Source organism: Vulpes lagopus, chromosome 14 (assembly GCF_018345385.1).
Source record: "Vulpes lagopus strain Blue_001 chromosome 14, ASM1834538v1, whole genome shotgun sequence".
Taxonomy (NCBI): domain Eukaryota; kingdom Metazoa; phylum Chordata; class Mammalia; order Carnivora; family Canidae; genus Vulpes; species Vulpes lagopus.
In genome coordinates this window covers 36201524-36215884 of record NC_054837.1, presented here as the reverse complement: position 1 = coordinate 36215884, position 14361 = coordinate 36201524, and the positions used below count along the sequence as shown (strand labels likewise).

The window sequence follows — 14361 nt, the reverse complement described above, 5'->3', positions numbered from 1 at the left end:
AGAACATGAGCTCATTCCATGGGTGACAGACTGGGGCCCCTCACTTTATCCAGGAGACAGGGCTACACAAATCCCTGAGAAAGACCCACTGGAACTACAGGTGGAGCCAGGTACTGAGTGTGAGCCACACAGCAGGTACAACAGTGTGGCTGAGGATTAGCTAGAGGCTGGCTGGGATCTGAGGACCAGTAGGCGGGGTTGGGGTGAGGGGTCAGAGCAGATCCCGAGGGGCCATGTGGAGGCTCTAGGTCTGACTTTCAGCATCGCTGCACATCACAGTGGGTTGTGGCCTCCGGGTCCTCCTTGTCAAAGGGGTACCAGTGGTGGCCCTTCGATGGGGCAACTCAGGCGCCCCACCCAGATGGCTGCTCTGCGCCCTGTAACTACCTGATACCCTGCTCTCTCCAGAGTACCCTCCCATGTCTGGGGCCCACAGGCGCCTGCAGTTGGGTCAGTGTGTGTGTGTGTGTGTGTGTGTGGTGCCGCGCCTGCCCCCTGTGTAGAGTCCAGGGAGAGCACCCACCCCAAACAACTGCTCCAGAAGAAGCAGAGCCAGGGATCACTGAAATGCCTCACTAGGCGGAGTCGAAGCTGGACAGCTGGGCACGGAAGGGTGCGGGGAGGGCATGGATATGCCCCGCCAGGCCAGCCTGGCCTCTCTGCCAGGGGATCCCTCCTCTACAGGGACACAGGCATCCCCCAGGCCCCACACATGGTGCACACACACACACACACACACACACACACACTGTGTAAGACAGGCAGGGATGGTCTACACATGCTAGGCTGGGCACCAGGGTTCGGAACCAGCTCTACCCTACATGCAGCTTCAAACAGAAGCCCGGTACACAGAGTCCTGGTGAGCTGAATAAGGCTGGTAACTCGTTGGTGAGTTTTCTTCCTTTAGCTACTTGGGCAAACCAGGGCACCAGAACAATCTCCATATGGAGCTGGAAGCAGGTATCATGTTTGCCCAGAGTCCCCAAAGCATTCAATTCCACATGGGATTCAGATTCTGGCTCCCAAGGGAGAGAGTGCCTCGAGTGCCCTTGGGGCCCTAACCTGGTCACCTCCTCAACCTTCTGCAGGCCTCTCAATCCAGATGTCCCACCTAGCCTTGCCATCCTCCTGGGCTAATCCCTGTGGGCACGTCCCAGCACCTGCCCAGCCTACACAGCCTCATGCCGAGCCTCCTTTCTGGCACTCGCCAGTCTAGTTACCAATCTGCATTCTGTCTGGAGCCAACACGGTGGCTGGCACAGGGTCTGGCACATAACTGGCACTCAATGCTCAGTGATCAGTCACTCCCTGTGAGCCACTGGTCACTTCTAAAGGCCTAACGCGCCCCAATGTGAGCCTGCCCTGCCCTGGGGCAACCACTGCCTGAGCCCCAGTGGACAAGAAGCAATGAGAAGACATCCTGAGCAATGGTCCAGGTAAGAGGGGGATGCCACAAGCTGCACAAAGGAAGGGCTATCTAACCCAGCACTGGAGAGCACTGATTGGGTCATGGTCTGGCTGCCCAGGCTTCTGGGAGGGTGCACCTAGGGGTTCTCAGCAAAGGAGCATGGGCAGGTGACCATGAACACAGCTACACTTCCACCTCGGGCAGTCAGCAAAAGCCTGGTGCCTCGGCTTACCCCCCGTTCCCTAACAGGGCTGGCCACAGCCCCCACCCCTGGGAGCTCCATGTATAGCATGTGAACCACAGGAGTCAAGGCCAGGATGATGGTGGCTCCCAGCAGGTGCCATGCCCAGTGGCTGTGCAGCTGTTGCCACTCTGGCTTCCCTGAGAATATGACATGCCCAAGCCCACGGTGGGAGTGGCTTCCAGACTCCAGGGTCCTTCCTCCAGAAGGCAGCTACTGTCCACCTGAACAGAATACAGGCGAACAGAGCCCAAGGCCTCACCCCCTGCCAACTCACAGGTAGCCCTGCTCGGCGGCAACTGTCCCAGACCAGCCTGCTCAGGGCTTGGGGCCTAGGGGGTGGGGGTGGGGGTGCACCCTGCTAACTCTACTTCCAGAAGCAGGTCCCATGGACCCCTTACTCATTGCCTGCCTCCCGGCCACAAATGGAGCTGACTGGGGTCTCTAACTGGCCACCAGCAAATGAAGCTGGAACACCAGGACCCCAAGCGTGGAGAGGAGCTAACGATTCCTGTGCCATTCGGACTGTTCCAGAGCACAAGAGAACATGCAACAGACACAAGACAATCTCAGACTAATTTTATATGAGAATACAGGGCTAGGGGATCCCTGGGTGGCTCAGCGGTTTAGCGCCTGCCTTCGGTCCAGGGCGTGATCCTGGAGTCCTGGGATCAAGTCCCACATCGGGCTCCCGGGATGGAGCCTGCTTCTCTCTCTGCCTGTGTCTCTGCCCCTCTCTCTCTACCATGAATAAATAAATAAGATCTCTTAAAAAAAAAAAAAGAATACAGGGCTAAAAACCCAACTAAAACATCCACAAAGCAATCTGACACATGACTGCCAACATGACCTGGAATTCAGAGACAGCTTGACGTCACCGGGTCCAAAGAAGGATGATAATCATCACATAGGGGTGCGAGTAAGGCCCATTGCTCACTTCTGGTGCCAGTCCAGACACTTTCCAGGAGGGACACCATGTCCACGTGAAAGGTCACATACAGCCGTGCTGAGGCCAGGGGAAGCAGGAGAGGCCCCCTGGAAAGGACGGGGGTAGAGCTGCTGACAGAGGCCACAAAACAAGAAGGGAGATGAGCAGTGACAATGCTATGTTCCTGGCAGACGCCACAGCAGCCAATGGGAAACCTGGAGACTCCACTGGGCAAGTATCCAAACTGAGAAGGGAACCTGCTTGTGCCTGGGCACCACACTGCAGCGACCTATCAGAAGGCAGAGCGACCGAGGTGTGAGGCGGACAAGTGGGCCATCACATGGACCCTCAGCAGGAACAGGCCTGGTGCCGCAGCTCACGGATGACTGTGTCTCCGCGTATCAATGTGAACAGCACACCACCGTAGGCCCCCCAGGCCCAGGTCTGGGAGCTTCTCTCTGGAAACAAGCATGTGTACAAGGAAGTGCCAGGTGGGGAGACGTCAGCGAGTAAACCCACACTGCCCAAGTCCTCATGGCGGGGGGGGGGGGGGACGACACGACACACACACACAGACATGACAAGGAACAGAGGACAAGCCAAGAGGGGCTGGTGGTAGCCCAGACACAGGGGTGGAAGACTCCCTGCTGGGGAAGGAAGTTATGTGACCAGAGAGTGAGTCCCTGACACTGTGGAAAGAGTCCTATGGGCAGAGGAAAGAGCAGTTAGCAAGGGCCAGAAGTGTGCCCATGTGTATGTCTGAGGATTCTCAGGGTGGGGGGGAGTGGGAGGAGAGGGAGGGGACCTAGATGTAGCTGGAGCTACAGAAGTGAGAGGCTGGGGGGCCTGGAGGGGGCCACTGCAGGCAGGGTTACTAAGCTGCAAGTTTAGAACAGTGACAGGCCCAAGAAGCTAAGGGGGTGGTGCGGACAGGGACCAGTTCTGTGAATTCATGAGCATTTGCTGCCCACTGGGTTGGAGGTATGTATGGGAAGGGACTGTCCTGCAACAGGCTGTGGACAATGGAGAAAGGGCACGAGGCCCAGGATGGGGTTTCACCATGTGTGACCAAGGGGCCACATGCAGGCCTGTCCTCTGCTCTGTCCAGGCCACAGAGCTGCTGCCCCAGATGGGGTCTAAAGCATAGACATATACAGAGATCTACACATGTGTATGGACACATGTGCACACATACCTGGGGCATGGACCTTACACACACACACACACACACACACACATATGCTGTGCACCTGACACTGTCTAGAAACTCAGAGAGGGCAGGGGGAAGGAGGGCTGTGGCCTGCCACTGGGGTGCCTCCTGGCCCAGACTGGGGAGTATAGCCTCCAGGCCCCTAGTAGAAGGGTAGGAGTGGGGAGACTTGAGGCTGCTACCTCTGCCACCATCAGTCCCACACATCACAGATGCTAAGGCACAGTGGGCAAGACAGACAGAGAAACTGAGGCCCAGAAGCCACAAGTACTGTGTACATGATCCCCAGCCAAAGAGGAGCAAGGGAGTGGGCTGGGGTGATGGAGCCCAGGAAACAGCCCCTGCTCACCAGCCTAGGGCATGAGACCCTCACCTGTGCCCTGCAGGGGGTGGAGGGGACAGGGACAACAAGTTGGCCAGCAGACACACAGGGCCACCACCCACTGGGAAGACCATGGCCACCTCCCCTGTGCTGTGCCATACTGTGTGAGTGTTCACCGTGGCATTAGCACCGTGACAGGTGTACAGTGACAGACCAGACCCCTCCCAGCCCGTGGATGCCACAGGCTCTGCAGACTGTCACTGATGCCCACAATGCTCAGAGGGGTAGCCTTTCCCCAGAGGTCAGACAGCTGGCCCAGGGCAGCAAAGGGAAGACCATCCCTTTAGATGCTACAGAGACCACTGTCCCCTCTTCTCAAGCCCCGATTCTTCCCAAAGAGCATCCAGAAGACGTGACTGACATTTGGGTGAAGACTCATGAGATTTCTGTCGTCTAGTGCTGTGGTGTGTGGATCCCAGATGAGAACTCTGCCCCCCACCCCCGAGCTTGTTTCCTCATCTACTGAGTGGGCATGTGAGGACAGCGCCCTGAGCAGCAGCTGTCAATGTCACCACTGTTCCCACGACACATCTTCCCTCAGGAAGGTGCTGACCCGCACAGCAGGAGCCCAGTCCAGGCTCCTACTTCACTGTTAGCAAACAGCTGCTGCCCAGGCAAGGGGGCAGAGGAGGCTGTGTGATGGCTTTGCTTTCACCGACCTGAGGGGTCCCCCTTGGAGGGAGCAGCCTCCCCCACAGCAGTAGCCCTCAGGGCAATGGGGGAGCAGATCAACTGCTGTGCAGCCTAGGCAGCCTAGCCCCGGGGCCGTCCTCCATGCCATGAAGGCAGGCAAGTGCTCCCACTCTCAAGTCTCAGTCTCCCATCTGGAGTGTAGCAGGCAACCTGAAGTAGGTGTTCTGGCTGGTAGGCATGGACACTACTCTGTCCCCCTCACGGGAGGGCTGCGCTGGGCACACATACAGCCCCCTGATCAAGGTCCCCAAGGGTGGGACCAACAATGCAGGCTCTTCTTGCACATGGACAATGGGGCCACATCCTGAGCCCCCCACACTCCTGGCCCTAGCAACCAGACCTAGCATGATCGCGTGCCCCTTGCTCAGGGGGACACTGAACACCAGCTTGCAGGGAAATCACTACCACTGAGTGGCCTGCATGGGCCCGGGGGGAGGGGGGAGTTCTGGCCCCTCCATATGGTCACCTCCCACCAGGACTCGAGTAGCCTCCACCGCCTGCCACAAGGCCCCAGCCCAGCCCCAGCATCTTAAGACTGAGGGAACTCGGTTACTTCCAGCAGAGATGCCCAGCACATGCCCAGACAGTATCAGAAGCTGGGCGGCCCACACAGCATTCACTGGCTGATGTGGTCGTGGGGAGGCCAGGGCAGGTTTCCCAGCACAGCTGGGCACAGCAGCTTGCACCTAGTTTCAGAAACCCATTGTATGGATTATCAAAGCAACACATACCGGTCATTGTGGGAAAAAGAATTAGAAAAAGGACGTCACCGATTACCATGTGTACAATTTGGGTGTCTTCCTTCTCACTTTTTACTCCTGGATACACGCCTCCTAGACACACGTATGGAGGTAGGAAATAACCCTTTCTTTCTAGTAAACATACGTGCATAGCATACTCTGGCCAAGGCAGTTACTGAAGGTCAAGGCCAGAACTCAATATTTTTTCAGGATGTATCTTTTCTCTGATACTGATCTTTGAACCAGCTCAAAGCGTCTTGCTGTTCTGAAGCAAATTAGCAAAGAATCAAAGAGATGCCAAACCAGAAGGGTGGTTTCCACTGGGTACTAGTAGCACACACTCTCTCAAGAGGTAGGCACTACCTAGAGCATGGAGGGGAAAGACTGGTACACAGGCACACAGACACCCCTGAGGGGAAGTGCTGGGAGGCGCACAGTAGGCCTGCTGGGCTCACCAGGCTCTTGCCTGCAAAGCAGATCTCCCAGAGGACCCAGGGGCTAGCACAACCTGACCTATGGCCTAATGGGTCCCTCTGCCATTAGGAAGGATCAGGAGGACCCTGTCAGAGGACCTCAGTTCTGCCCTGGCCTGCCCCTTAAGGGCCTTCCCATTACCTCTGGAGACAGACGTGTCACAGGAAAGACAGCCCCTGGCGTCGTCCCCCCCCCCCAAATCACAGAACCTCTGTCCCACTGCCACCTGCTCACTGTTCCCACTCTGTTGAACAGTTAGAAAGCTGATGGGAGGACCAGGGCTCTGATGTGCAACCCCTGCCCATGGGACATACCCCCAACTCAGATGCTGAGCGCTAGCTGTCCAACCCAAAACTCCATGGAGATAACTCCATCCCCAGGGCCTTGTACACACTGGGAGCCCGGCCAGACCTGGAAGCCCCCTCCTCCATCAACACCACCACTGTCACATGCATGTGTCCACAGCACCGCACAGAGGTGGCCTGGGATCCTCTTAGCCACCCAAGGAAGGGACTTGTCTTCCCTTAGGAGAAAACACAGGGAGGTGCTGGAAGAGTGGGGTCAGGGGCCTGCCTGGGGCATGGGGGACGGGGCAGGCTGCATCCTCAGGACAAAGGTAAGGAGGACTCTTGGACAGTGGCACTCTTCAAACCTTCTGAGCAGGTCGACACCTAACACTGGTTGTTTATGTCCTGGGGGATGGCAGCAGTTTACATCCCTGTGCCATGGCAGCCCTGGCAGAGCTGATACTGGGCAGGCTGGGGCCTTGACATTCATGGCACTGGGCCTCAGTGTCCCCATCTGTACAGTGGAGTTTGAGGACAACCAGAGTCAGAACAGTGCCTGGTCGGGTACATGTTCGCTGCATGCTGGCACTCAATGTCCTAATGAATTATCTGAACTCTGGGGAAAACCATTATACTTCAGCAAAAAACGAGTCAACCAATCTAGAAATTATGACTGGTACAGAAGTCCCGTACTTTCCCGGGCAGGTCAATCCCTCCCTGGCTCAGTAGTGCAGAAAAAGGTGCGTGGTGACTTGGCTGTGTGAACACCAGGCAGAGAGCAGACTCAGTCTCACTATGATCTGATGGGGCTGCTGGGAGCCTGCAGAAGCCCCCGAGCCCAAGACTGCCCTCTTGAGTGTCCCCGATGCCAGGAGTACACTGAAGCTGCTGCAGCACATGCGTTCTACAGCTTACTTCAGCAGGGTGCAGTGACTTCTGGCACAGCCTTGCCCAACAGGAGTTTCTCCTCCCACTCGTTCACTCCACAAACACGTATGGGGCACGGGGACCTCACAGAGCACACAAGACAGACGTGGTGCCCGCTCTCTTCCAGCTTACAAGTTTTGCCGGGGAGAGAGCCAAAAGAGAGTGTAAATCACTAGATGGCTTCAGGGAGAGTGGTCACTGACAGAAAGGAAAGCAGGAGGTGAGTGGGTGCGGGTCCTGCTTCAGGTCACTGAGGAGGGCCTGAGTAACATCTGTGCTGAGACACGAAGGTTCCAAACAACCTTGGCAGAGGGGACAGCAGGTCCAGAGAGCCCGAGGCAGCAGGACATCAAGAGGCTAACATGGTGACACAAGAGGATGTGCAGGGTGCAGGGCAGGTACACAGGTGGAAGGTGGCTGGAGGAAGCAGGCTCAGAAGCTGCAGTGCAGAACTTATCCACACCTTCCCATGCCCCAAGTGTCTCAGCTGGGGAGCCCCTGGACTGGAAGCCGACCAGGCCCCCCAAGTGTACACACAGAAGACCGGGCTGCGGTGGAGGGCCGGGTGGCGGCCAAGTGCCCCGCGTCTACGCATCTACCTGTCCCTGGGCCACCAGCACCTGACCCTGCTCTCCACAGGCCTGGCACACCTTCAGGAGAGGGTGCACAGTGGGGACCTGCACGTAGGCACTTCCCCATCCCCAGAGCTTGGCCTCTAACCAGGGATTCCCAGCCTCCAGCCCCCAAGCCCCAGGAAAAGGAAGGGGGGCTGTTAACCGAGCAATCTCTGGGACCCCCAACCCAGCGGATGGTGGTGATGCAGGGTGAGCGATGCGGGGCACCCTGGACGGGGGTATGCTGGCGGGCGCCCGCAGGACTATGGGGTCTGGCCAGCGTTTCTACAGCTCTGGGGGACAGTGGCGCCCCACCCATCCAACTTGCCAAATGTGAGCGTCAGTACCCACCTCCTTGTCCACTCACCTGGGCTCACGCAAGAGGGGCAGTGTTTGCTCAGCAGACACCGCCGGGGATAACTCAGCCAGACCGGCGCTACCTCGGCCTCCTTACCAGGCAGCAGTGAAGCGTGCTCGGGAGGGCTCTGACCGTCCCCCCGGCGCCCAGCCCGGCCTGCGCGGACACCTCCGAAGGGCGACAAGAACCTCCGAGCACCCACTGCAGCCCCGCCCCCACCGTGGCCCGCGGCGCCACCGCCCGAGCACGCCCGGGCCGAGCGCAGACCCCGCGGAGAGCGGCGCGGGGGCCCACGGCGGCGCCGCCTGGAGACCTCCCCCCGCCGGCGGCCCGCGGCGGCCGCCCCACCCACCTCCAGGGCCTCGAGCGTGCTGAAGCTGGCGATGGCGAAGCCGTCGATGACCTCCTCCTCCTGCGAGCTGGACTCGCGGCGGCGGCGGCGCGGGGGGCGCGCGGCGGCGGCGCGGGGCGGGGGCGCGCGGGGCAGCCCCGCGTTCTCCTTGCCGGGCCCGGGCTCGGCCTCGTCGCCCGACGACGCGCTCAGCTCACGGCCATCGCGAGCGGCCTCCCGGCGCCGGCCGCGGTCCCTCTGCGCGCGCGAGCGCCGGCTCTGGCGGACCTTGGCCTCCATGGTGCGCAGTGACCTTGCAGCCGCGCCGTCGGGCTCCCGCGCTCCCGCTGCCCCTGCCGCTGCGCTACGCGGCTCCGCCGGGCTCGGTGCGAGCCGCGCGGGCTCCGGCCCTGGGCGGCGGCGAGCGGCGGGCCGGGCCGGACATGCCGCGCGGGCTCCCTCAGCCCTGGGCCCGGTGCGGCCTGGGAGCCCCGACGCGGGCGGCTGCGCGCATCGGCGGGGCGGCCTGCGCTCAGCGGCCCTCGGCCGCGGCCCCAGGGGCGCGCCTCATGCGCTGCGGGGGGCGGCGGCGGCGGCGGCGGCGGCGGCGGGGCCCGGGCTGAGGCGCCGTGGCCCGGAGGCTCAGGCTAGAGCTGAGACGGCGACGGCGGCAGTGGCGGCGCCCGGAGCCGATAACAACTGACGTACTTCCGCCCGGCAGCCAGCGCCAGAGGAAGTGGCGCTGCGCCGAAGCCCCGCCCCGGACACGCCCCGGACACGCCCCTCCTGCACGCCGCCGAAGACGCCCCGGCCCGGACACGCCCTGGACACGCCCCGGACACGCCCCTCCAGCGCCCCGCCGAGGCCCCGCCTCCGGCTCGCTGGGCCCCGCCCCCTGCGCGCTGCGCCGCGCCGCGCCCCGCCCCCGGCCTGCAGGCTCCGCCCCCCGGGGAGTCTGGGAGCCGCGCGTGTCCCCGCCCCTCAGCCCGCACCTGTGCTGCGGCCCCTCCGCGCGGGGGGTGCGCGGTGCACCCAGGAGTCTGCCGTCCTTCAGTCGCGTCGGACACGTGGGCGAAGGGCACGCTCCGCGTCCACCCGAGCTGCGGGCGGGGGCCAGGGCTGGGCTGGGGTCCCACTGGAGGCGTTCCCGGTCTCCGACACCCTCCAAGTCCTGCCCACGTGGGGGTGTGTGCAGGGGGGACGCAGGCGGGGTGCAAGGTAGGCGCCGTCCGCTCTACCCGCACCCCGGTCCAAGCTGAGTCCACGTGCCCCGGCCCCCCCTCTGCAGGGGGGTCTCCGGCGGGGCTCTCAGCTGTCCAGCCGCCCCAGACCCCGGAACACACCTTCACAGAGGCCCAGGGCTGCCCGGTTTGCTTGGAGACAGCCGCTTGGGCTCCAGGGCTTAGCCCCCAGCAACGCTCCAGAAAAGCTGAACGAGAAGGGGCAGCTGGAGAGTTGAAAGCTAGATCTAAGGGTGAACTTCCTCATTCACCAACAGGAGATTGTCTGGAGTCAGGAGGGGCCGTCTGCGTCCAGGTTTGTGGTGCTGTCGTGTGGTGCTCCCCTTTTGGAAGTGGAGGAGAGCACGATCACATGGCCAAGTAACCATGTCTAATGGTGCCATGAAGCAAACTGAAGGGAGGCGTCACAGTGAGTTTGGGGTAGTCCCAGGATGCCCCTGAATGAGGGCCTGAGCTCAGACCTGCAGGATGAGAAGGAGCTGGCTGGCCCAGAACTGGGGAACCACGCCTCCCTGCAGAGAGCATGGCCCTCGCAAAGGCACTAGGGCAGGAAGACGTGCTGGAGGGTCCCCCCATATAGAGACTTGAGCTTCGAGTCTGTGTCACCCTGCCAGGGCCAAAGACCCCCATGGAGGGGGGGGGAAGAGAGGTGCCTGGCTTGGGTGCCCTGTTCACCAGGCTGTCCCTGGTAGCAGTTGGGAAGGCAACTCTACAAACTTCTGTACAAAGGGTTGGGGCTCTTAGGTCCCGGCCCCTCCCTTCAGTGAGGCTCTCTGGTCTCTGAGCCCTCCCTAGCCCTCTCCTAGCCTCCCCAGGGTGGGGGGCAGTGTTCCCCTCCACCTCTTCCATTCCAGGTTTTGTTTTGTTTTAATTTTTATTTACTTATGATAGTCACACACACACACACACAGAGAGAGGCAGAGACACAGGCAGAGGGAGAAGCAGGCTCCATGCACCGGGAGCCCGACGTGGGATTCGATCCCGGGTCTCCAGGATCGCGCCCTGGGCCAAAGGCAGGCGCCAAACCGCTGCGCCACCCAGGGATCCCCTTGTTTTGTTTTTTTAAAGATTTTATTTATTTTTTCATGAGAGACACAGAGAGAGAGGCAGAGACACAGGCAGAGGGAGAAGCAGGCTCCATGCAGGGAGCCTGATGTGGGACTCGATCCCGGAATCTGGGATCATGACCTGAGCCAAAGGCAGACACTCAACCACTGAGCTACCCAGGCATCCCCCATTCCAGGTTCTGTTAGGAAAACTCTCTCTACTCCTCCAGCATCATCCCCTGCAAGTTGTAAGAACCTCGGCAGGGAGACAGGAATGGACCTGGCACAGTCCCTCTGTGTTCCTGCTACCCTAATTCTCCTGTGAGGACAGAAGGCCAGAAAACATGGGCATCAGAGGGTGTCCTAGGATAATATTTCAGGATTTCACATGGATGCAGGCTATTGGGTCCATGGCCTGCTCTGAGGGCTGCTTCCAGGCCCCAGACCTGCTCTGTAGGGTGCAGAGACTCACCCTACACAGAGCCTGGGGCATCCTGCAGGCCCTTTCCTGTCACCCCTTCCCCACCCTCCTAGAACAATGCTGCGCTGGGCAGGGAAGCCGTAGAACCAGACTATCCATCCTCCACTTCCTCCCAGAATACTAGGGGAGTGATCTTGCTTCTCTGCCCCCGGATCCCTGCTCCAAAACAGGGCTGGAAGTGATGGCTGTGTTCCCTGCAGGCAGTGTCTGCGTGTTCAGCCAGTCTGCCAGCTCTGGAACTGTCAGCATGTGGGACAGTCATGTGGGACTCGGCATGCATCTCTGCACCTGTCCCAGAGTTTTCAATTTGTCTGGTCCCAGGTGGGGCTTGAGAATTTGCATGTCCAACGAACTGGCTACAGGTCTGGGGACCACACTCTGGGAACCACAGGTTTCCCTGCTGTGACAACACCTGGCATGTAGTAAGGCTTGCAGAAGAGTGCCACCTCTGTAGCCACCGGAGTCCCTGAGAATGGGTGCCGCACCTCCCCGACGCAGCCCCCACCCTCAGGGCCTGCCTCTTGATGACCACAATAGCCTCCCTCTTCTTGCCCTAGTTCTGGGCACCTCCCTAGCTACTCTCCAGGCCCCCGGGGCTTGGCCCTTTGGCCTACTGGCAGCCCTGCTCTCTCCTGCCACTGCGTCCCATCCCTGAGGACCATCCTTCCCAGGGCAGAGGGGGGTCCCTGCCCATAGACGGAAACACTGCCAGAGAGAAGCTTCTGGCCCCCCCCCAGCCTGCCGTTGAAGTGGGCCAGCAGCCCAGCCCTCACCTGGTCACCGCACATGCGTGCCCCCTCCAGCAGAGCTCTGAGAGGCTTTGCTGGTAAACAGTTGCTTCCAGGATGGCCTGTCAGCCCCATCAATCCTCACCATTTGGTTTTGCTTTGGAGAGTCATTGCTCTTCTGTAAGGCTCTGAGCAAAGTTAATTGACATGAAATTGTATTCAAAATTCAATTTGCTCTCACAGATCCAATTTGGACCCTATAAATCAGCAGAGCCAGCTATTCCTTTGGGGTTCAGATATGCTTTTTGCTTGCAGGGTGACAGCCAGAAAACCAGTTCTGGCTAACAGGCCAGCCCCTAGTGCCACGTCTATGAACTAAATGTTAGTTCCGCCATGGTAGTAGACGCTTGTGGTTTCCACCTTCCCAGTATTCATTCCACCTCCTTCAGGTTAGAGCACGTCAAAGAACTTGAGATTCGGGATCCCTGGGTGGCACAGCTGTTTAGCACCTGCCTTTGGCCCAGGGCACGATCCTGGAGACCCGGGATTGAATCCCACATCGGGCTCCCGGTGCATGGAGCCTGCTTCTCCCTCTGCCTGTGTCTCTGCCTCTCTCTCTCTCTGCGTGACTATCATAAATAAATAAAAATTAAAAAAAAAAAAAAAGAACTTGAGATTCTTAGACTGCTTCCGTGGTCTTGTTTGGGGGCTGAGCTCATTGAGATGCTCCTCCCTCCCCTGGCTAGGAACAGGCTGGTATGTTAGCTCCGCTGTGATAATGCTGCATAACGAGCAGCCCACAGAATTCCTGTGACTTACAACACTAAGTGTTCTTTTCCTTGCTCCCAGGGCTATGGATTGACCTGAGGGGCTCTGCTTCAGACTGTGGGTCAGGTGCAGGTGTCTCTCTGGAACCCAGGTGGCAGGATGTGAACTACCTGGGGCATTCTCCTGACAAAACTCAGAGGGCCAGGCCGAACCACAGAGGTGCCCAAAAACCTATACTGTAAGCCTTGCATCTTGTCTGTTCACATCTCGTGTGCAGCAAGTCAGGTGGCAAGGGCTGCCCTACATGAGACAGGAAGCCGATGCCTGCCCCCGGGGTTGTGGAGGGCTGGCCCTGCTAACCACATGGCAGAGAATAGGCATGGTTCTGTGGAAGTGAACATGTGGGGATATTCCCACATGCCACAGACCGTCCCTGGAGTCACAATCTGTCCTTAGGACAGTATCCAAGAGATTGATATTTGGGGTGTGCCCATCCCAAATGTGCCTCTTCCCCTAGTTCCTGCTCCACGGGACCTGCTCTGTGGTCAGTTTCTGAGCCTGTCCCACCACCCACTGTCCACACCCACTGTCCTGATCAGCCCTGACGCCAATGTCATTTCTTCCCAGTGGCTGGCTGCTGGCTTCACGCTGAGCCGGGTCCCACATGAGAAACTGGTGCATGCTCTGGCAAGCAGAAGTGAAAGCAGGACCAGTTTACTCCAGATGAGCTTCAAGGCACCTGGGTTTGCCAGGGTTGTGCACCAAGTTGGGATCCACGGTCCCCTGCCCCCCAAGGGCTCTGGTCGTGTCCCTCTGCTTCTTGGTTCTGCAGGAAAGTTGTATCATGTGTGTGGAGGTGGTGAGAGGGCTGTTTAGACTATCTTCACAGCTGCTGCCAGCCTTCCCAGAGATGTGCCCTCACCACACGTGCTGTCGCTGTGACGTGGAAGGCCGGGCTGTGGGGCCCAGACAGTGCCCCCTGAGACCTGCAGTCTCTCCCACGGGGATGCCCTCTCCTGCATCTTGGTGCTCGTTCTAATGGGTGAGCACATCTGTCAGCTCCAGAAGAGCAGCACTGGGCCTGACTTGATGCCAGCATGCAGTGGGGGCTGGAAGCAATGTGGAGGGCCGCAGGTCTCCCAGCCTCCTGGCTGGCCTGGGGGAAGAGGGGGAGGCTCCAGTGATAAAGTGGTATCTGCAGGGCATTGTCAGAGCTGGAGGGTGCCGCCCACGTGCCCCCTACACCAAACCTGTTCCGAGCTGTGCTGACAGCAGGGGAGGTCTGTGGGAGCAAAGAGAGGCCCCAAGAAAGTGCCTGGACTCACAGGGCTCTTCCCTTGATGTTGCCGGAAACCCAAACCCAGACTCTCTTACTTCGTCTTGGAAACTCAGAGGTATTTCCTGGGCCTGAGGTAGAGCTGGACTCCCGAGACGGGCTTTACCTGCAGAGGTGAGTTCAAGATCAAGGGGAAGGACACGGTCTCGCAGAGCCTCCAGGGTGCTC

General features: G+C 59.6%; 1 protein-coding gene across 18 annotated transcripts in view; it reads right to left on the bottom strand.

Moving 5' to 3' along the window:
* Positions 1–9265, bottom strand: part of FBRSL1 (fibrosin like 1) — a 77095-nt gene extending 67830 nt beyond the window's left edge. For all 18 annotated transcript variants that reach the window (XR_005983739.1, XM_041728601.1, XM_041728604.1 and 15 more), the window contains exon 1: positions 8615–9265. Coding sequence is in view for 17 of the 18 variants with exons in the window: in XM_041728601.1 (XP_041584535.1) it covers positions 8615–8893 (279 nt within the window). In the remaining variant the exon portion in view is untranslated. The remainder of the gene's footprint in view (positions 1–8614) is intronic.
* Between the last annotated feature and the right edge of the window lie 5096 nt (positions 9266–14361).